Below are 22785 nucleotides of genomic sequence, written 5' to 3'. Positions count from 1 at the left end.
AGAATCATATCAATAATAGTACATTAATAGTAGGAGAATTCAACACTCCACTCACAGCAATAGACAAATCATCTAAACAGAAGATCAACAGAGAAACAAGGGCTTTAAAGACATATTGTATCACATCGACTTCATAGGTATATACAGAACGTTATATCCTAAAACAAGAGAATACTCATTCTTCTTAAGTGCACATGGAACTTTCTCCAGAACGATCACATACTGCGTCACAAATCAGTCTCAACAGATACCAAAAGATTGAGATTATTCCCTGCATGTTTTCAGACCACAATGCTTTGAAACTGGAACTCAACCATAAGAAGAAATTTAGAAGGAACTCAAATATTTGGATGTTAAAGAGCATCCTGCTAAAGAATGAGTGGGTCAACCAGGAAATTAAAGAAGAACTTAAATAATTCATGCAAACCAATGAAAATGAAAACACATTGGTTCAGAACTTTTGGTGTACTGCAAAGGCTGTCCTTAGAGGGAAGTATATAGCCAACCAAGCCTCTCTAAAAAAAATTGGAAAAATCTCAAATGCACAAGCTACACTTACACCTAATGGATCTGGAGAAAGAACAGCAAATAAAGCCTAAACCAAGGAGGAGAAGAGAAATAATAAAGATTAGAGCAGAATCAATGAAATAGAAACAGAACAGATCAACATAACTAGAAGCTAGTTCTTTGAAAGAATTAACAAGATCAATAAACTTCTGGCCAGACTTATCCAAAAGAAAAGAGAAAGGACCAAATTAATAAAATCATGAATGAAGGGGGAGAAATCACGACCAATACCAAGAAAATAGAGACAATTATTAGAATTTAATATCAGCAGCTATATGCCAAAAAACTAGGCAATCTGGAAGAAATGGATGCATTCCTGGACACTTATAAACTACCAAGACTGAAAGAGGAAGAAATAGACAATCTGATCAGACCAATAACCAGCAAGGAAATTGAAGCAGTAATCAAAAACCTCCCCAAAAAATGAGTCCGGGGCCAGATAGCTTCCCAGGGGAATGCTACCAAACATTTAAAGAAGAAATAATACCTGTTCTCCTGAAGCTGTTGCAAATAACAGAAACGGAAGGAAAACTTCCAAACTTCTTCTATGATGCCAGCATTACCTTGATCCCAAAACCAGACAAAGACCCCATCAAAAAGGAGAAATACGGATCAATATCCCTGATGAACATGGATGCCAAAATAATAAGATCCAGCCAATAGGATCCAACAGTCCATAAAAGGACTATTCACCATGACCAGGTGGGGTTTATTCCTGGGATGCAAGGGTGGTTCAACATTTGCAAATCAACCAGCGTGACAGATTACATTAACAAAAGATGAGACAAGAACCATATGATCCTCTCAATTGATGCAATAAAAGCACTTGACAAAATACAGCATCTTTTCCTGGTTAAAACTCTTCAAAATATAGGGACAGAGGGAACATACCTCAATATCATAAAAGCCATTTATGAAAAGCCCACAGGGAATATCATTCTCAATGGGGAAAAACTGAGAGCTTTTCCCTTATGGTCAGGAACACAACAGGGATGCCCATTCTCACCACTTTTGTTCAACACAGTAGTAGAAGTCCTAGTCTCAGGATTTAGACAACAAAAAGAAAAAAAAAACAGCATTCCAATTGGCAAAGAAGTCAAACTCTCACTCTTTGCAGATGACATGACACTTTATGTGGAAAACCCAAAAGACTGCACACCCAAATTACTAGAGCTCATACAGCAATTCAGCAACATGGCAGGATACAAAATCAATGCACAGAAATCAGTTGCATTTCTGTAGACTAACAAGATGACTGAAGGAAGAGAAATTGTAACAATAGCACCAAAAACCATAAGATACCTTGGAATAAACCTAACCAAAGAGGTAAAGGATCTATACTCTAGAAACTACAGAACACTTATGAAAGAAATTGAGGAAGACACAAAGAGATGGAAAAATATTCCATGCTCATGGATTGAAACAATAAACATTATGAAAATGTCTATGCTGCCCAGAGCAATCTACACTTTCAATGCAATCCCTATCAAAATACCATTGACATTTTTCACATAGCTGGAACAAACAATCCTAAAATTTGTATGAAACCAGAAAAGACCACGAATCACCAGGGGATTGTTTGAAAAAGAAAACCAAAGCTGGCGGCATCACAATGCCTGACTTCAAGTTATATTAAAAAGCTGTGATCATCAAGACAGCATGGTACTGGCACAAAAAGACACATAGATCAATGGAACAGAATAGAGACTTCAGAAATGGACCCTCAACTCTATGGTCAACTAATCTTCAACAGATCAAGAAAGAATATCCAATGGAAAAAAGACAGTCTCGTCAATAAATGGTGCTGGGAAAACTGGACAGCCACATGCAGAAGGATGAAATTGGACCCTTCTCTTACACCATTCACAAAGATAAACTCAATATGGATGAAATTCCTGTGAGACAGGAAACCATCAAAATCATAGAGGAGAACATAGGGAGTAATCTCTTCAACACCGGCCACAGCAACTTCTTTCAAGACATGTCTCCAAAGGCAAGGGAAACAAAAGCAAAAATGAACTTTTGGGACTTCATTAATATAAAAAGGTTCTGCACAGCAAGGGAAACAGTCAACAAAACAAAGAGGCAACCCACGGAATGGGAGAAGATACTTGCAAATGATGTATCAGATAAAGGGCTAGTATCCAAAATCTATAAAGAACTTCTTAAACTCAACACCCAAAAAACAAATAATCCAGTCAAAAAATGGGCAGAAGAAATGAACAGATGCTTCTCCAAAGAAGACATATGAATGGCTAACAGACACATGAAAAAAATGTTCAACATCACTAGCCATCAGGAAGATACAAATCAAAACCACAATGAAATACCACCTTACACCAGTTAGAATGGCAAAAATTAACAAGAAAGGAAATAACAAGTGTTGGAGAGGATGTGGAGAAAGGGGAAAGCATGAATACCCACCATTTGCATCAACATGGATGGAACTGGAGGGGATTATGTTAAGTGAAATAAGTCAAGCAAAGAAAATCAGTTATCATATGCTTTCACTCATATGTGGAACATAATAGTGTGGAGGACCATAGGGGAAGGGAGGGAAAACTGGGAAGAAATCAGAAAGGGAGACAAACCATGAGAGACCCTGGACTCCAGGAAGCAAACTGAGTGTTACAGAAGGTTGGGGGTTGGAGGATGGAGTAGCCAGATGATAAAAAAACAAAGTAAATAATGTTCACCAAAAAAATAAAAATTAAAAAAAATGATTTTCTTCTGTACATAAAAAAGACACAGGCAGGGGCGCCTGGGTGGCACAGCGGTTAAGCGTCTGCCTTCGGCTCAGGGCGTGATCCCGGCGTTATGGGATCGAGCCCCACATCAGGCTCTTCTGCTGTGAGCCTGCTTCTTCCTCTCCCACTCCCCCTGCTTGTGTTCCCTCTCTCGCTGGCTGTCTCTATTTCTGTCGAATAAATAAATAAAATCTTTAAAAAAAAAAAAAAAAAAGACACAGGCAGAAAGCAACCCAAGCCTACAACTGTATTATCTAAATCCTGAAGCAGTTTACAATGATTATTCCTTTGCTAGTGATTTTATTCATTTAATGAAAGGGGTAGGCCCTGATGTATACCAAGCTCTGATCTACTGCCTGAGACCCTGCGATGAACTAGTGATATGTCCTGCTTACAGATGCCAATTTAGTGGAGAAAAATGTGAAAGTATAAGTCCTGAATAAAAGCAACTTAAATTCCAAAAAGGAGATAAGATGGCCCCGGTTCACGTCACAATCTTGTGGCTGATTTTGTTACTGTTTTCATTTTTTTTCACTATTAACTAAACTTTATACTTTATTTGGATAGCATCAGTTTTTCCATTGCTGTCTTCTTTCCTTTCCAGGATCTAATCCAGGGGTTCACATTGCATTCAGTTGTTTGGTCTCCCAATTCTCCTTTTATCTGTGACAATTTCTTATTTTTCATGACCTTGACAGTCTGGAGAAGTACCGACTTAGTATCTATCTTGTAGAATGGCCCTCATCCAGATGTGTCTGGTATTTTTCTTATGATTAGACTGAAGATATGGGTTTGGGGAAAGAAAAACACAGAGGTGATAGTCTTTTCTCATCACATCATATTATGGATTACAAGACAACCACATGGTATCACTGATGATGTTAACTTTTATCATTTGGTTAGGATAGTTTCTGACAGGCTTCTCTGTCAAGTTACAGTTGACATACTCTATTTTTTTTTTTTTGAAATTCATCACTAAGTCTAACAGCCCATCCTCAAGCAGGGAAAAGTTAAACTCTGCTACCTAGAGGAAAGACTAATACAATTCCAATTATTTGGAATTCTTCTCTAAAGAATATCTGTCTCTTCCTTATTTTACATGTGTTTATATAAACAAAATTTATTGTCTTTTGTATCAGTACAGATTCATGAATATTTTATAATTTGGATCATAATCCAATCATCTGATACATGACTTATTTTGTTGCTCAAACCATTCTAGCTTTGGCTATTGGGAGCTAGTTTTTGTTATTTCTAAAACATCAATTACTATAAGGGATTCCATCCTAGGTTGATTCTTTCCAAACCAACACTCTCAAACAGTAGCTGAACCATGATGATTTCTAATACCTATCCTAGTAGTCCTTTCCTGCTTATCCATACTGGAATTTATTCACTTTAGTCTTTTTAACTCAACAGTCTTGTGTCATGAATTTATTGCTTGTCTTCTAATACTGAGGAAAGTTATAATCCAGTTGAGCAAATCAGGTTGTATGCTCAGTGGCCCTATTATTATCTGTCAGGCTTAGTTTTTGCAAGGTGATTGCTGCTCTCCAACAATTCACTTAGCAGCACAAAATAAATATATGATTCTTTTTTTTTCTGATACAGAAAAACAAAATTTTAGGTAGAAGTCAACTAGTGATCAAAGGGGGTCATAAAACTAGTAAAAATCTAAGGGTGTATTTTTCATTCTGATACTTTTTCCATAGCATATTCATAAATTTTTGCAAACTTATGTTTTCAGGTAAGCCTGCATACCTGTTACATTTGATATTTTGTGGCTCATTTACTTCTCTCGTAGACACCTGCATCATTAATTGGTACCAACATTAACTTTTTCCTGATCTGTCATAATGCTGATTTCTCAGGAAAAGGTCCAATTGTCAGGAAAAGGTTATTAATGATTTTCTACTCAGCCACGCTTAAAATGACCATTCACAGTACTTGAAACTTTGTTTTTTTCTCCATATGAATCCAAGACAGCTGCCCTTCAACGCCGTGGCCTTTGAAGTACAAAGACTAAATTAAAATGTGCTTACAGAGTTTATTTTTTAAGTAATTTAAAATACGGTGTCAACATACATTAAAGATATTGTGGCAATTGAAATTAGGAATAACATGGGGTTATTTACATATTTTTGTATGTATGTGTGTATATATACACAAAGTGAAGACAAATACAGAAACACTACAAACAATTTAATATAATTTACTGACAATCATTTTCATCATATTTATTAATCTGTCATGTTAGCGGCTATAAAAAAATTCCTAGTACTGAAATACAATATCTAAATATTAATTTTAATATAAACTATAGTACTTCAAATTTTAACAGTATATAAATAGGATTCTGAATTTTTTAAAAACATCATCTTCCCTGCCAAACTCCCTATTTAGTTGTAAAGGTTTCAGCTCTTCCTGAATCACAGCTCTCAGTGTGGTGATATCTCAGACTTTAAGCATAAATCATGTGCAGTTAGTGTTCTGTGTAAAAAGGTAAATGAAAATGCAAAGCCATATATAAAACTTCTAACATGCTGCCATATAGAAAACAATGCACACTTTTAATCTAAGACACTGAATGGATTTAAGGCAAAGTTAGGCTACTCTCAACCTTGTAAGGGTAAAGACCAAAGGAAACACTGCTGAAAGATGGCAGATGGTACAAGGGGAGAAAGCGGTCATCTAATTAGGTGGTGTCAGCACCTTTGTCCTCCACCCCCCTCCATCACTTAAATTCCTAACATAGCCCTATACACAAACATCTTGGATGATGGATATTAATGTTTGTAATAACTATAAATGATCCCTGCCTTTTGGGACTCCTCAGTAAGCATACAGAATCCATTTCTCCCTCTAGTACCAAGAAATGTTCAACCTCTGAACCTGGCATCTTTCTTGAGGGCCAGGGAGAGCAGTGATGACCTACTGGGTTCCCTAACTAATACAACAGCTTCTGAACACTGATCTAGAATATCAGATCAGTTTTCTGCCAATGGCTCACTGTGAGTGCTGTCAACATTCTTATTTGAAACTCCTGATTTAAACCTCTGGATGCAGCTGCCATAAAAAATGAAAAGTATTATTTATTGATCTGATCTTTTAAAAGTACATGTCACTTATAAGTGAGAGTTCATCTAAGATTACTACCAAGTAGAACTTGCACATTTGAAGCAGGGAGATTTTGGTGACAATGCATGGATACAGTGAATGTATCAACTAAGTTGATAAATACCTGGCAAAAAGTCTGTAGCTCAACAGGAGACAGCCAGGGCATAGACTATTTAGAAAGGTTAACTTCATTTGTAAAAATTGTTTTGATTTTGGAAGGTGACCAAAAAAGATAGGAACCAAAAGTAAATAGTAATTTTTACCATTATGGGAAACCTTTACTCAAGTGCAAAATAACTTCTGGACAATAGTAAAGTCTTTTTTTTTTTTTACCAGAAGATATGATTTGGGGGTCATACTCAGTGATGTTATTAGGTCATACATAGTAACAGCTGCAAGTTACAAAGGTATTGTAAAAACAAAGAACAAAATCTGACTGTAAATGGTCTTACTGACTTACAAATCTGTAACTCAATAAAGTATAATTCAAGTGGGAGCTCTAAATGCTAATTAAGGCATCCTGAATACATAATTGAGGGGTATACTACAAATATAGTTGTTTGGAGAACAACTCTGAAGAGTCCTCTGAAGGACTCCTCTACACCAGCATCCATAGGAATGATATCCTTCTAATATCAAATATAGACACAGACCTGAAGGAAGAGGCTGGGAGTAATAAGGTGAATGAGGTTATCACCACAGGATTATGGTGCTAGACTTTTTTCCCCTTACCACCCAGTGGATTTTTCTTTTAATCTGGTGGATTTTTAAAAGTCATGCTGCAATATGTAAAACCAATTATCATAGAATTAGAATAAAAGTTATTATGTATCTTTATTTTTCCTACTTGGGAACTTCAATAGTTTGAGATTATAAAGTACATTTTTTTTTCTCCACCATCCCTGAAAGAGCTAGCCAAGAAGCCATTGCTGAGAAACCTGGTTGTGAGCATTCACATTACAAAGCACAGAGAGCGAACACAACAACCAAAACCACTCAAATCCAACAAGAAGAAATGGCACTTCCTCATACTACATGGACTTCACAGGAATACAAAGACTATTTTACTTTTCAAACATTTACACATAACATAAGAAAAGCCTTCGGTTAACTGACCAGTTTCTATAAACTTGGTAGAGTTATGACATTACAAGAGTCACCTGTTAAATACATAAATGTTTTGTACTTGGAGATATTTTCACATAGTACACAAGATGATTAACTTAGACTTATCAATCTTTTCCTCACACTGATTATACCGTAAGTAGTGTTTAGGGTGTCCACATTGTGCATTCTGAAGGTGTGCATGTGGCAATTCTAACATATCTTCACATTGTCCCTGAAAAGCTAAGGTTTCATTATTGAAATGCGGTTACAATTTTTAATGTGATCCTGTTTCAATGACTGCCATTACCTTCTTGTGTAATTAATATTGCATGTAATTTAGAGCACATGTCTTGATTTTCTCAATGCTCATAAACACCTTATCTGTAGGAAACACATTTTTAAGGAAAATCAACTTTAGTCTATCTTCAGTATATGGCCATGACCTACTTACACATGTAATCAATATGAAGGAAATAGGACCATACCCATAAATCTATAATGTTAAAACTGCAAAAAGAAGTACAATTTGAACAAGCACTTGTACTTCTGTTTCAAAAAAGGGATCACAGTAAGTAATGCCACAATAAATGTTTCACTCTGAGAAAGGAGAGCGGGGCTTTACATCCATGTCTTATACAGCAAAACCTCTAATTCCTTACTGATCATCACTGGAATTAGCTCTCAGACAATTCAGAGAAAGGAACACTCTGGTCTGTGTTAAAATAAAATGAAGGTTGAGATTTCTTTATGCAGCAGCAAGTGAAGTAGAATTCTGAATCTTTCTTTGGAGTCAAGTTGGTCTTTGAAAGAAAATCAATTTGCCATTAAGAGGTTCTAATCTAGTAGGATGCCAGATGACGGCAAGGGTGTTTAAAACTGAGAGTGTCAGATAAGCTAAGGGACTAGTACATTGGAAAAACTACCTTCTGTTCCAGCAGAGAGTAGTCAGGGTGTCAGCAATGCTATTATTACTAGAAAGGGCCAACAAGGATCTAGAGACCAAAAAGCTCTAGCAACACCTGATTATAAGTATACAAATATCAATAGCAGGAGGTAAAAAATAAACATTTATCAGATTTTTTCATTATATTAACTAATTTTTACAACATTAAATATTTTTCATTCCTTTATTTCAATGTACTGATACTTATTTCTGGTTGTGACTCTGCCTACTGTTATTCTTTTTAAGTTCTAATCTAATATTCCATTTTTAATTTTAAAAGCATGAGTGTTCTAAGGCATAGTTGTGTGTATATGTATGCACATATAATTTAACCTGTTAACGCTAGAAACATTCATTTAAAGTAGAAGAAATTGAGACTACAGATTATATTATCACATAAAAAGAGTTTTATGCAGTCAATACCTGAGTGTCTGTACAGTGGAGAACTCCGAAGTAACAAGTAAAAAATTATGGCCCAGTGGACCAGTGCTGTGGCAGGCAATGGTAAGTAACCAGCTTTTTGGAATCTTGAGAAAAAAGGCTCTTTGCCACATGCAGATATTTATAGAAATAATATTTTAGAATAATTGAAATAGAAATAATAGAAACAATTGTTGATGTATGACCAGATGTTGGTGATACATTTAAACTGGTAGTAAATACCTACTTCTATGTTCTATAAATTCAGTGAATTCTTAATAAAGCTGTAAACTGAAAGGCATAAAAGAAAATCATGTACAGATTTCATTCCTGCTAAAGGTGATTAAACGATTTTAAATTCTGTGGTTCAGAATGATTTAAGAATCCTGTATCTTTATGTTTGGTGTCTACTGCAATTAAGCATAGAATTTAAAAGGTATAGTTTCTCTACTAGTGTCTTTAAAAAACATCTTTATCCCATTTGTACAAGAATTCCTCAAAAGCCAAAATTAAAATTAGATAACAATAAAATACGTTGACACTTTACAGTGTTACAAGTAGAATTCAGGCTGCATGCCTTAAAACTGCACTTTTTACAGTTTTCCTATTATTGTAGTTCTATTTTGTGATGCCAATATAATGCCACTAGCAGATGATATGTGCATATGACTTATGTTAATGTAGTAAAATTATATGTGTTTTTATTTATATGTTAATGTAGTAAAATTTCATAAAATCCCCAAATTATAGTTTTATACATCCTCTTAACCAGGCGTCAGCAAACCAAGACCCACGAGTCAAATCTGGCTTGCTGCCAGTTTTGTATGGCTCATCAGCTAAAACATTTTTATTTTTAAATGGATTTTAAGAAGTTAAAGAAGGATTTTATTTTCAAATTTCAGGTCCATAAATAAAGTTGTACTGGCACTAAGCCATGTTCATTTGCTTATTCATCGTCTATGGGTGCTTTCTGCTACAATGGCAGGGTTGAGTATTGTGGTGAAGACCTTCAAGGTCTGCAAAACTCCCAAATATTTACTATCAGGCCTTGACAGAAATAGTTTGCTAATCCTTGCTATGCCCATAGAAGGTGTCTGGAATGCTGAATGGAGTGTTTATGTTCAAATCAGTGTATGACTTAATTTGATTTCATTTATAGACATCATATACATTATTCCTTTTGACTATCATCATCTACTTGGTAAACAAATAAAAATAAACTTATGTTAAAAAAAAAAACTTATTCCTTGAAATGTTTAGGACCAGCAAAACAATCATATATAAAAGAAGTAAATGCTTAAGAAAAAATAATAAATGAACAATTTAAATTACATTTTTAAGTAATGATTTCAAGGTTCCTCAGAGAATGCCAGACAGTAAAGGACATACCTTAAAATACTTACAGCAAATTTCTAGTTTCCAAATATCTGGGATATAGTACTTAATACAGTATTTGAGATTCTACAATTGTTATGGAAGAGACAACGTGCAGAGTTACTTATTAGAAAAAAACAGGGGAAGAAAGATTTTAAAATAAACAGTCAAGAAGTAAAAAATAAAAAAAAAAAGGCATGGCAAGCAGTTTAAGCATTTTTTTCTTTTCCATTTATAGGGAGCTACATAGTCTGCTGGTGTAGAAATTTGATAGAAATTTACTTTTCATTTAGTGGGCTGATTCCCATATCTGTGTCAGATAAAATCATAGTGCTTATTATTGTTACCATGGATACCATGAAGATACTGCCATCCACTAAACAGTATTAGAGGAAGACAACATAATTTTCTGGAACTAGTCCTGTTTTGCCTTCATAAGTTGCTTTCAACCATCCTGGTTCCACTGATGGGTACACTGACAAAAAATAAAAAATAAAACAAATGTGATTCAATCAACATTAGCCTCAAATAATTATATAGATAAATGGGTAAAAATCCACATCAGATTGCATATATACACTCAAGTTGTCAAAACAATGTCACAGCACATTTAAGACTGGAAATGTCCTTTGCATTCATGTAACCAATCTTTCCTCCTCCCCAATCCCGCCCAGCCTTCTATCTTTCCCATCTACCCCATCCCTTCTTCCCTCTGCCTCTCTTGAATACACAGGAAGAAACCGGGCTGTAGAAGAATTTGATGCATTCACTTGTACACGTTATGAGAGGCAGAGCTTGGACTAGACTCTGGTTTCTATTTTAGCTTCTATTCCGTACACTATTCCTTCATCTTCCCCATGATAATCAACCTAAGTGAAGGGAATGAGTATACTTACCATTAGAAAATATCGCCCCCTGTGGGAAGGAAAGCTCATGGCTGTGCTCTGCTTTACAAGAGTACATGGCTTTGGCTTGGCTGAAAGAACAAAAAGCAATTTATAAAATCCACAACACACAAGTACATTTATACTTCAAGTTATTCTTAAAAAATGATATTAGTTTTTAGTTATAAGAGTATAATATACATAAAACACACATGTAAGTGAGCGTAAGAGCATTTTTCACAAACTGAATATATTTGTGTAACCAGATCAAGAAATCAAACATTGACAGCACACTAAAAACCCTTCTTGTGTTTCCAGGAAATGTCCCCAAGGGTAATTAACCTGGCTTATAACAGCACAAAGTGGTTTTAAAGAATACTATTATATAATAATTAGTATGCTGGCAAACAGGCTCATTTTTACACATATATAGAAATTCATAGGTACCCTAAAGCTTTTTCTACTTTTCAGACTATCAGAAGTGAGACCCCAAAATTGAAGGCTTACAGAGTATAGTAAATAAATTAAGTGGGCATGATACAAGAAAAACAATAGGATACACTGATGCTAAATGGCAACCAACAATAGCCTCATTGTCAGGGAGATGATGACAGATGGAGGCTTTGCAAACCAGAGCCTATACCCACCTCCTAAAGTAGGATGCCAACACTCTTATGAGAATTCAGACTCAATATAACCAGCTACTCTGGTTTCTTAAGAGAAGCCAGAATTTCAGAGTTTTATATGAGATCTATTTTAAAATATTTGAGCCTACACTAAAAAGCCATCAACTGAGGCTGCTCATCAAGTTGCCAGTCAAGTCACCTTTATTCTTCAACATCCAATTACCTGGGCAATCAATGTGCAAGTTATCCTGACTTCACCTACTTCTCACCATCTCTATCACAACCAGAGTCCAAGCTAAATTCATTTTTGGTGTGGCTCACTAAATGGCTTCCTAGCTTTCTAAATCCTCAAGTCTTCCTATTTTGTCTCCTTACAATCCATTCTATACAGAGCAGCCAGGGGGCAGTTTGATAAATGTTCTGATGATCATGTGATGACTGCATTATTTCCCTGAAAACAACCATTGGTTTCTAACTCTAGCCTCCACACTATGCATAATCAGGTACCTGTCAGCATCTCCTGCTTCTTCTGTACCTGCCTCTGCTCACCTACTATACTCCAGTCACACTGGCCTGCTTTCACCTCCTCAAACATGCCAAACTCATTCCCACTCAGGACTATCAGGGCTTTGCCCTGAGATGTTTCCCTCTTTTTTTTTTTGTTTTTGTTTGTTTGTTTTTTTTTAAGATTTTATTTATTTGACAGAGAGAGTAAGAAAGCACAAGTAGGCAGAGCGGCAGTCAGAGGGAGAGGGAGAAGCAGGCTCCCCGCTGAGCAGAAAGCCCTATGCAGGGGCTCCATCCCAGGATCCTGGGATCATGACCTGAGCTGAAGGCAGATGCTTAATCAACTGAGCCACCTAAGCATCCCAAGATGTTTACCTCTTGATCTTCACATGGCTATGCACTTCTAGTTCATCTTTAATTTCTTAAGCTTTGCTAAAGGTTAGGTCTTCCTGACCACACACTCTAAAATAGTTGCCCAGGCAACTATCATACTCACCTCTTTTAAGTCTGCATGGTGTTAATATCAGGCATTCTGTTACTATTGATATTTCTATAATCTTCTCCCCTCAGTTAGAATGTAAGCTCCCTGAATGATGCTTGATGCTTAGTAACTCAGTATTTGCTCAATCAATGAATGGGAAAAAAGGTAAGATGCTCTGGGCTCTGTTTTCTACACGATGAGTCCTTTTAAGCCTGAAGGCACCCTGTCCTTCCTCCTTGAGGTCTCAGTACTTTACCTGCAAAGAAGCATCAGCAAGCAGTGTTTGCTATCTACAACTCTCTCAAAGAGCAGTGTAACATTATTATTTCATTTCCCTGTTGGAAATAGATGCTGGGTCTTATTCCCTTACACTCCCAGAATGAGACTAGGTCATTTATACTGGAGTTCCCAAACAGATATCTGAAAATTAGAAAATTAAAAATCAGAGAAAAATTATGTTCCTTCCCCCAGAATCTATTTCATGAGGTGAGTCTTTCAGAAAGTTCGCTAGGACAGCCTGCAGCAGGCAGATTTAGAAATGACTACTAGCCCAATGCAACATAGTCTAAGGAAGAATTGAGGAAGTACAGGTACCCAGAGAAAGACAGGGCTCTACACTAAACAGCCATGTTAGGGCACCTGTGGGGCTCAGTCGGTTAAGTGGCTGCCTTCAGCTCAGGTCTTGATCCCAGGGTCCTGGGACTGAGCACCACATCGGGCTCCCTGCTCATCAGAGAACCTGCTTCTCCCTCTCCCCCTGCCTGCCGCTCTGCCTACTTGTGCTCTCTATCTCTCAGTCAAATAAATAAATAAAATCTTTTTTTTTTTAAAGAGCCATGTGTATGTGTGTGTATATGCATGCATGCACATGAATGTGTTTGCATGGGTGTGTTGGTTGACATGGTGTGGGTGTGGGGGAAGAGGATAATACCAAGTTATGAAGACTTCTAAGAACCAGAACATGGTAATCTTAAATAGAAAGAATATTAGTTTTTCCTATAAATCTTCCAGTCAATTATAATCATTTAATCTAATATAATTTGGGATAATTTTATCTGATATAATCTGATGTCTGATGAAATTGAGGGCTCCAGAGCCATTTCTCTAAAAATATGTAAAGATTTTTCAAAAAATCAAATCTTCTAACAGCAAAAATTTCCCCCTAATATTAAGTCTTTCTGCTTTGAATCATTAGGAGATGCATGAGGTAACAATTTTCAGTTATAGAAATCAGTAAGATACAATATCCTTACAATGATATAATTTTTAAAATTATACTCTAAATGCAACCAAACTATTTTTGTTAATATTTTAGACATGAATGTTCTCTCTATAGTGTTTTATGGGATTTGATAGCAAGGGGGAGGCATGTAAAATAATTACATCACTAAGTAAATGGATATTGTTAAATGTGTCAAAAATACATAGCACAAAATATTATCTGTCATGACTTTTCAATTATCTGTGCATATGACTAGACAGGTATAATTTTCTTCTGCTGAGATTTGTAACTACAGGTGTTAACTCAGCAGAGAGCTTTGATGATTTAATGTCACTGTCTGTGACAGTGAAGTTTTCTCTCCAGGTGCTAATGCTTCCTCTTTTACTGCCTTGGTATATTGACGATGTGAAAATAACACTGTCACCTACTGAGCCTCTCTTCAGAAGATCCTGATATCCTTTGAAAAGAATTTTGAAATCTTGCTTCTTATTGCATGGGAGAGTAAGGTAATGGCACTCAGCATCCTGAAAGCCATTTCTTCCCTTATCATCCAGAGGATGATCTGTTCACAAGACCCATTCTTAATTCTAAATGCTATTACTGATGTACTCATCAGTACAAAGTATCAAAACAAAGGTTTGATAGGGCGAGTGTGCAAAATTCACAATGCTTATCTTAATATAAGCAACATTTTAAAATGTCACCTAATTAAAAGTGATATAATGTTTTCTGGAGAGCCACTTAATGATACACACACACACACACACACACACACACACAAACATACTCTTTTTGTATGAAAGAAAGAGAGATGCATACAGATAGAGTTAAAAAGATGCCAAAGTAGTAACATACAGAAAAGCTAAAAATAAAAAAAATCACAAACTAAGTCTTCATCAGAAGATTTAATAAATGAATACACACCAATCCAATACAGCACTAGGCAGATACTACAAATAGTAATGTAGATGAACACATGACATGAAACAGTGCTAGCACATAAGGCAAATATTTTACAAAAAAAATTGTCCTTGCAAGACCCCTAAATTGCCCATGACTCTTGACAATAAATACTGCATTTGCATTTTGGTCACTGGTTGGACATTTCTTAAATTAGTCACATATTCCTTTCTTAGGCTTCTGTCAACAAATACTGGCTGTTTCTGGCTTGGATGTCTGAGTATTGAAGGCCTCAATGCTAAAGAACTCCTATGGGAGCTTGTAGTTAAAGCTGCTTATATCAAAGGCATGTGTATTGCAACTCCATTGAAAATGAAGTGAAAACGTAACAAAGTATTTATTTTTTTTTATTTTATTTTTTTTTAGAGAGAGAGGGAATGTTTGCATATGTGTGAGCAGTCAGGGCAGGGGCAGAGGAAGACAGAGAACGAGAAAGAGAATCTCAAGCAGGCTCCACACTCAGCACGGATCCTGACTTGGGGCTCGATCTAATGACCCTGAAATCATGACCTGAGCTGAAATCAAGAGTCTGATGCTTAACCAACTGAACCACCCAGGTGCCCCAATAACTAAGTCTTTTTAAGTTAAAAATGTGTATTTTCTTTGTTTATCTAACATTTTGTTGAGCACCTTTCCTGTGTTGGGCACTATGTTGGAACAGCGAATACCACCTTCAGGGTTCCTTTTCTGTGTTTATCACAGAGGAGTGAGTGGTTCACAAAGTATAGTCAAGGGGAACCTGGATGGATGGGTAGATGGGACCCTGAGAGGACATTGCTCTGATAGCAAATGAAGTATATATGAGAATCCATTTATTTCCTATTATGCCATATATTAAAGAGGTCTGTAAAAATGTAAAATAATGTAACTCTTTGTATTAGAAAATATTTTTCATAAAATTTATGTTATTTATGCTAATATGTAATGGCCTTTAAAAAATATTTGTAAAAAATATTGTTTTAATGGTGCTTTGGTGGGATTAAGGAAAAGAGGTGTCTATTCCTGAGCTCTCAGCAGTCACCATCATTAAGGAATGGAAGCAGATTGGAGCATGGCCACAACAGAGGAGAGGGCCTCCTCTTCACAACCTCCTAGAAAAGCCACTGGAATGATCTGCTCAACTGTATCCATGAGTAGATTACCACTTTGCCCAATGACTCTGCAGTAACTCCTGGAGGTGTTACTTTCCTGTTACTCAAAGCCATCCACTGAAGTCTCCCACTTGGTCTCTTTCCCAAACATGGCTAGTCATCCTACTACCCACTACTGGTTCTATCATTCTTCAAGATCCAATTCAAGGGTAACCCTGAACTCCCTAGAAAGAAAGCAAAATAAGCATTATAGGAGGTTAGTAAGGGAAATGCCCTCAATTTCTATGTGTTGTTCACTTGTATTTAATGGTATAAAAGAGTATCAGGTGACTGTTAATAGTTAATGATTAAGTACCATTGATGTATTAGAAACTTGAATATTTTAAGCAAGCATTTTAAATAGTAACAATAATAGTTACTATTGTAGACCATCTACAGAGAACTCACCAAGTACTTCAAATACATTACAGTGTACATTTACAACAATTTGTCAAAAGAATTATGACCTTCATTTTATAGATAAAGAAAACAGATTTCCTAAATATGTCACTCCAAGGTTACTATAACTAGGAAGTGGTAGACCAAGAATTTAAACCTGGGTCTCTCTGACCCTGACGTTGGTTGTGCTCCACTGTGCCTGTCTCTTGGTGAAAAGTTCTGACACTGTCAACAAATGCTGTGGAATTGTTGACAAGTAGACTCCAACCTTTAGTGCACTGAGTGAGCTCTAAGTTTATGCTGACAGCCACTAGAAGTTGATTTAGAGTATAACTTAAGAGCATATTAAAAATGCAAAGGTTGGTTGTTAAACATCTGAGTATATGACAGTGTTCTCATTTACTTCATTAATAGCTGCTTTTCTTAAAGCTTTTAAAGGATTAGCTCTGATCCCAGAACTTGAGCCCTTAACAAATTGTTTAGAACTTCATAATAAAAGGGCTCCACCTAGTGGAGCAATTCAACTATATAGCAAGATAGAAGTAGCAAAGTTAAGTCCCTTACACTAAGGCCTAAAAATGATGATAGTTTCAGAGAAATGATGTTTGCTCTGACATGCACAGTACCTAGTTTTCACCATGCTTTGATAAAAAGGAAGAAGGTGAAGATACTATGGATGGAGGTAAAGTAAATGCAAGTACTCTGGGATTTGTTCATAAGTTCAACGCATTGACCAACATCCCAGTAAGATACCAAAGTAGCTCTACTCTGTGAAGTCAAAAACATTAATACACAAAGACCCGTGCTAGGCCTTGGGAAAAAAACAAAACAAAACAGAATGTGAAGGTCAATGTTAACCCTAGTAACTAGAACAAGCCCAACATTGCATAGGTATTTAATAAACACTTTCTAAAAAAAGTCCACATACTTCAAAAAGTCAATAAAAATTCTATGGTTGAATACTTTTTAAAAATTTTAATTCTAGTATAGTTAATATTAGTTATCATAATATTAGTTATATTAGTTGTAGATGTACAATATAGTGGTTGCATAACTTTTAAAATAACTATACAGTGATACTTCAATTAATTGTGATAACTTTTCTTCATAGCCTTGATTATCCAAACATGGGAAGCTCAAAATTGCCTTTGTACATCCAAAGGAAAAATCAAAGTTTGTTCTTCAAGTGCTCTCATTTATATACTCTTTTAATAGCAAGCATTTATTGAATGACTCGGACCTGTTGCTGATGGTAAAACAATACAAAAAAACCAAACATACCAAAGTATTAAAGAAATTCCATTATTTCAGACATATTCAAACTAAAAATCAAAGCCCTTCTCACGTGGATGAGAATATCAATTCGGAACAGGAGGAGAGGAAAGCGAAACCTTAGAAGCAAGCACAGTATTAGCAACAAGAGGTAACAATCCGTGTCCTTTTAACAGAGAGGAAGGTAAAATCTGGGAAACCTGAATGAAGAACTGTACTCAAAAAAGGAGCGGCTTAGGCCGATCAGCTCTACAGCAACACAGTGGCCATTAAGAATAAGCATATTTTTCAGTGCATGCTCATAAAGCTTCTTTCAGAAAAAGTTCTAGAATATACTTTTTTAAAAGTCAAGAATATACTTTTGAGGCACACCTGGATGGCTCAGTCGGTTGGCATCTGACTCTTGGTTTTGGATCAAGTCGTGATCTCAGGGTTTAGATCAAGCCCTGAGTCTGGCTCTGTGCTCAGCAGGGCGTCAGCTTGAGAGTCTTTCTCACCCTCTCCCTTTGCCCCCCGCCCCCACATTCATGTGCACGCTCGCTCGCTCTCTCTCAAATAAATTAATAAATCTTTAAAACAAATTTAAAGAAAAAGAATATATTTTTCAAGTTTCCAGAAATTGTCATCAAAAGAGTTTTTGCCATGCCAAGAGTTACGGCAACTTGTATCTTTCAGAAAACTTGTTTAGAACCCTTCCTTTGTGAAGATTTTAGTAAATGAGGCATCACTGGAAGAGTCTGAGAGGCTAAATGCTGTTTACAGATGTGACCTTTTTTCTCTCTGAAGATAGTGGGTGTAGATTTGACCATCTACAGACCTGTAGGTCAGAGCAGTCAAAGATGACCCAACATGTCAACAAAAGACAACAATGTCACCACTATTCTATTTATTTTTTACATTAAAGGTTTTGAGAACTTACCGCCCAGTAGAAACCAGCTTAAGTGAACCAACATTTTCAAACAGTTGGGCTTTTGCTGCCACACTGAAAAATAATTTTAAAATGCAAGTTCCATTAAAATCAATCAGAAAATCATTCAGTTCAAAGTATAATTTGGGGTTATCAGTTAACACACCCAAAAACAGTTAAGAACTAGCTGCAAAATTTGACCTGAATTTTAATTGTTTTAAGCTTTAATGTGGAAGAAATTTTTAGATATAGTCTCCAATTCACAGAGTAGCAGATGTAATAAACCTATAGCTACCTCCCCTGGGGATTTTACTGTCCTCATCTTTTCTACTTCAGAAAACCGTGGGAGCAGTAAAAAAGAACATTTTCTCCCCACCCAGCTTTTGGCAGTGATTATTGACTCCTGTGGAGCCACAGGGAAGAATCAAATCATCAAGACAAAAGAACTGTTGTTCATTCTGATAGCTAAGACAAAACTAACTCTAAAATGTTTCTTTTCTTTCTTTCTTTCGTTCTTTCTTTCTTTCTTTCTTTCTTTCTTTCTTTCTTTCTTTTTTTAATATCTGAACATAGTTCTTAAAGTGAAAAGAGGGAACTCTGAAAATACGGCCAATAAATACATTTGTGGATTTAAATCATGGGAGGCAGGGCATGATCAACTTGAAAAAGTGAGACTATATTAAAACTAAGGCACCCTGGGGTAATTAGAAAAGTTTCTATACTTACTAGAAGAGAGCATCAAATTCAGTGAATGATGTTTTAAATTAGATTTTTAAAGTGTATCTTATTTCTTTAATTGACAAACTTTTCTCCCAGAGCCTAGCCAGTTGATAATATGAAGGGTCATTTTACACCTAATACAGAATATATATTCTCTCAATTTTAATTTCTACTTCATCAGTACAATTACAAAACAGAAGCAAATCTTCTCTTTCCCTCACAAAGGATGGAATTTATATTCTCCTATCTCCCTTGACATATTGGCTTAAAATATATTTTCCCTTAATGGCTAGAACTATACACACTGCACAGTAGACAGATTTATAAATATAGTATTTGTCTATACAGTGGTAGTTGGATTTCTGACCAAGAGAGATAATGTATGTCAAATACCTTCTGTAATCAAAAGGTTCTTGTCAAAGAAGGTGATGAACGAATGAATTTAAGATACTGTTCCTACGGAAACAGGCTTAGCAAAATGCCTTACTGGACTTTAAATGGATAATTAACTTTCCTTAACTTTCCTAATATTAGTTCTCATTATCTCTAAAACGAGGTTTCTACTACCTACTGTGGAGGGACACGAAGGACATTAAGAGAACACATGTAAAGGTGCCCAGTAATTGCCCATATAGCATTTGAAAAGCTCAGTAAAACTCAGGAAAATAAAATGAATGGGTTAAAAACTTTCCTTTTTAGATTTTGCTTACTTCTTTATCCAAGTTTCCGTTTTCTCTTCTTTGTCCCCTTCCTATTTGCATCCATGTACTCTATCCTATCTGCCTTTACATTTCTGGGTCTTTTGTTAGAAGTACTCCCTTTCGGGGCGCCTGGGTGGCACAGCGGTTAGGCGTCTGCCTTCGGCTAAGGGCGTGATCCTGGCGTCATGGGATCGAGCCCCACATCAGGCTCCTCCGCTATGAACCTGCTTCTTCCTCTCCCACTCCCCCTGCTTGTGTTCCCTCTCTCGCTGGCTGTCTCTATCTCTGTCAAATAAATAAATAAAATCTTTAAAAAAAAGAAAAAAGAAGTACTCCCTTTCACCTTTCATGCTCCTTGTTTTCCATGAACCTGTTTAAATCCGTGAATACTCACATTGCGGAGACAGATAATGGAGAGGAGAGAAAACAAACTCTCACAATGTAGAGAGCAGTTGTATTTCTAATAAAGAGGTGGGGGAGGTGGGATATGGGCAGTTGGCTCAGCTGAGAGGCAGATGTCTATCTTTTACAGAATGTCTAGTTTCAAAAAAGCCCAAAACTACTGTATTATACATCTATTCTCATATCTTTAAATTAAGTCATAGCTCTGCTTGTAAGGCAAATACCTGAAATCGTATGTGTGTGGAATATATATACCTTAAGCCTACTCTAATTGGTACATCATTGTAGAAGAGGACAGGGTCCTACAGAAGTTGACTGTTCCCACACTACAGATGAGGCATTCAGCTGTGGGACTCCTAAGGGTTCTTTTGGACATACTCAACTCCTGTGTATCCCTGGAAGATACACCAAATGCAAACTCTCTCTCACTTACACAGAGCCAGGTCGCTGGTAGCCATTGCTTGAGGCAGTGTCTAGCCTTAACCTCCTGCACATTTTTGGAGGCAGGTCTGGGTTTGGTGGGGCTTTGGGCATCTCTTTGGAACCTACAGAAATTAAGCTTTGAATGGATCCACTGTAGCTCTTGCTTCCTAAAAAAAAAACCAAGAAAACAGGCAAGGTGCTATCAGACAAAATAACAGCAGTAACACAGTCCATGTGCATAACAAAAGGAAGCATTTTTCTCTAAGCCCAAATGAGAAGGTACAGAATGTTCTTTGAGCATAGCAGCCCATCACTCAGGGAGATCACAATCTACAGTAATTACAAAAACATCACCTTACAGAGATGGAAAGATTTACGAAAAAAGTCACAGTGCACAGTTTTAAAAATCCTAGCTCAGGAACAGCACTGTTAGCCCCTTCACCATTAACTTTTCCCTCCTTAATCATGCTGAATGATCCAGCAAGTGATACAGAGACAATGACGTTTTACATAAGCTCAAATCTGGTTTACCTTCAGCTGCAGAGATGGATGTGAGAGAGGAAGTTGAGGCTCTTTTCAGTCCTGAAAGCCCATACAGCCCTTTCTTGACCAGGTCTATGGGTGGGGAAACATCCCCTGGGCTGGTGACCGAGGCAATACTTTGACAATCTGATTCTGCATCTGTTTTGGTTGCATCCTCTTTAGAACTTGATTCAGGACTAGTTGTCCAGAGTCCAAGACTTTTCTGTCCATTGGAAGGTGATGGGGATACAATCCAAGGAATCCCTCCAGATTTCTCCCTGGGCTGGCAGGAAGCAGACTTGGTTGTGCTGTTTTGTTCAGAGGAGTGAGAGGAGAGTGACTCAATGCTCCCCATGGGTGTGCTGTCTGGGCTGCTGCTATAAGAGTCACCTGAGTGGGAACAAGAAAACAACAGTGGCTCTCTACTAAGAACAACACAACCAAAACCTTTCCATTCTCCAGCTCACATGTGCTCAGTGGCCACCTGATCCCACTGAAGTGACAGGCCTGTACCCGTATGGAAAACCATCGTCGGTTCTGGAGAAAGGCTTTAAAACAGGCATTTCAACCTAGTGGATGCATTTTTCAATACTATTCAAGGAAGATTTTATATGTATCCTGATCCTAAGAAATAATGTTACTTTTTGAAGGATTAGTGAGTTGACTTGAATTTGGACAAAATTTGCTTCTGGGGACACCTGGGTGGCTCAGTCAGTTAAGTGTCCAACTCTTGATCTCAGCTCAGGTTTTGATCTCAGGGTCACGAGTCTGGGTCTTGCATTGGACATAAAAAAAAATTGCTTTTGAAAAAGAACTCACAAGTAACAGAAATAAGATTCTTTGGTGACATTACAAGAGATCAATGGAAGGAGGGATGTTAAAGATATGTTTCTGCCTTTTGTAATTTTCCTGTTAGGTGATTCTGAGTTATAATGCATCTGAGTCCTCCTTCATTTAAAAGCACCAGTCATGTCAGATGCAAATTAGAAGCCACTCATATTTTTAGAAGAAAGGAATTTTTCCTCTTCCTCCCAAGAATATAGCAATGTAAGAAACTGCCTATTGAACTGAATTAATTTTTAATGTTCCTGAAAGGTTTAAGAAAAAAATGAGAAAAACTGTAATAAAATATTCAAACATATCTAAATTAAAAATTAGTGTTTTCTGTTAAATACTGACTGTGAGAAAACATTGAGGGGCTTGAGAGTGTAAAATAAAATGAAACAAGTTTCACACCCACTGTGGGCTCAAGCTGCCACCCACTTTGCTGTGGGGCTTGGTTCAGAACAGTAAGTTAGTGATAATGTGTAGTGTGGTTTCTCTTTTTATTTCTTTTCTCTCTCTCTTTCAGACA

General features: G+C 36.6%; 1 protein-coding gene across 10 annotated transcripts in view; it reads right to left on the bottom strand.

Moving 5' to 3' along the window:
* Positions 1 to 5347: 5347 nt before the first annotated feature.
* The window catches only part of ARHGAP42 (Rho GTPase activating protein 42), a 317870-nt gene continuing 300432 nt past the window's right edge, over positions 5348 to 22785 (bottom strand). For all 10 annotated transcript variants that reach the window (XM_048217115.2, XM_048217118.2, XM_048217117.2 and 7 more), the window contains 5 exons: positions 21441 to 21821; positions 20920 to 21076; positions 18676 to 18738; positions 11172 to 11251; positions 5348 to 10750 (listed from right to left, as the gene is read on the bottom strand). In XM_048217115.2, coding sequence (XP_048073072.1) covers positions 10662 to 10750; positions 11172 to 11251; positions 18676 to 18738; positions 20920 to 21076; positions 21441 to 21821 — 770 coding nt within the window. In that variant the 3' untranslated portion in view covers positions 5348 to 10661. The remainder of the gene's footprint in view (positions 10751 to 11171; positions 11252 to 18675; positions 18739 to 20919; positions 21077 to 21440; positions 21822 to 22785) is intronic.

Source organism: Ursus arctos, unplaced genomic scaffold (assembly GCF_023065955.2).
Source record: "Ursus arctos isolate Adak ecotype North America unplaced genomic scaffold, UrsArc2.0 scaffold_22, whole genome shotgun sequence".
NCBI classification, from domain to species: domain Eukaryota; kingdom Metazoa; phylum Chordata; class Mammalia; order Carnivora; family Ursidae; genus Ursus; species Ursus arctos.
The sequence above is the reverse complement of the archived record's forward strand: the minus strand, read 5'-3'. Positions and strand labels throughout refer to the sequence as shown.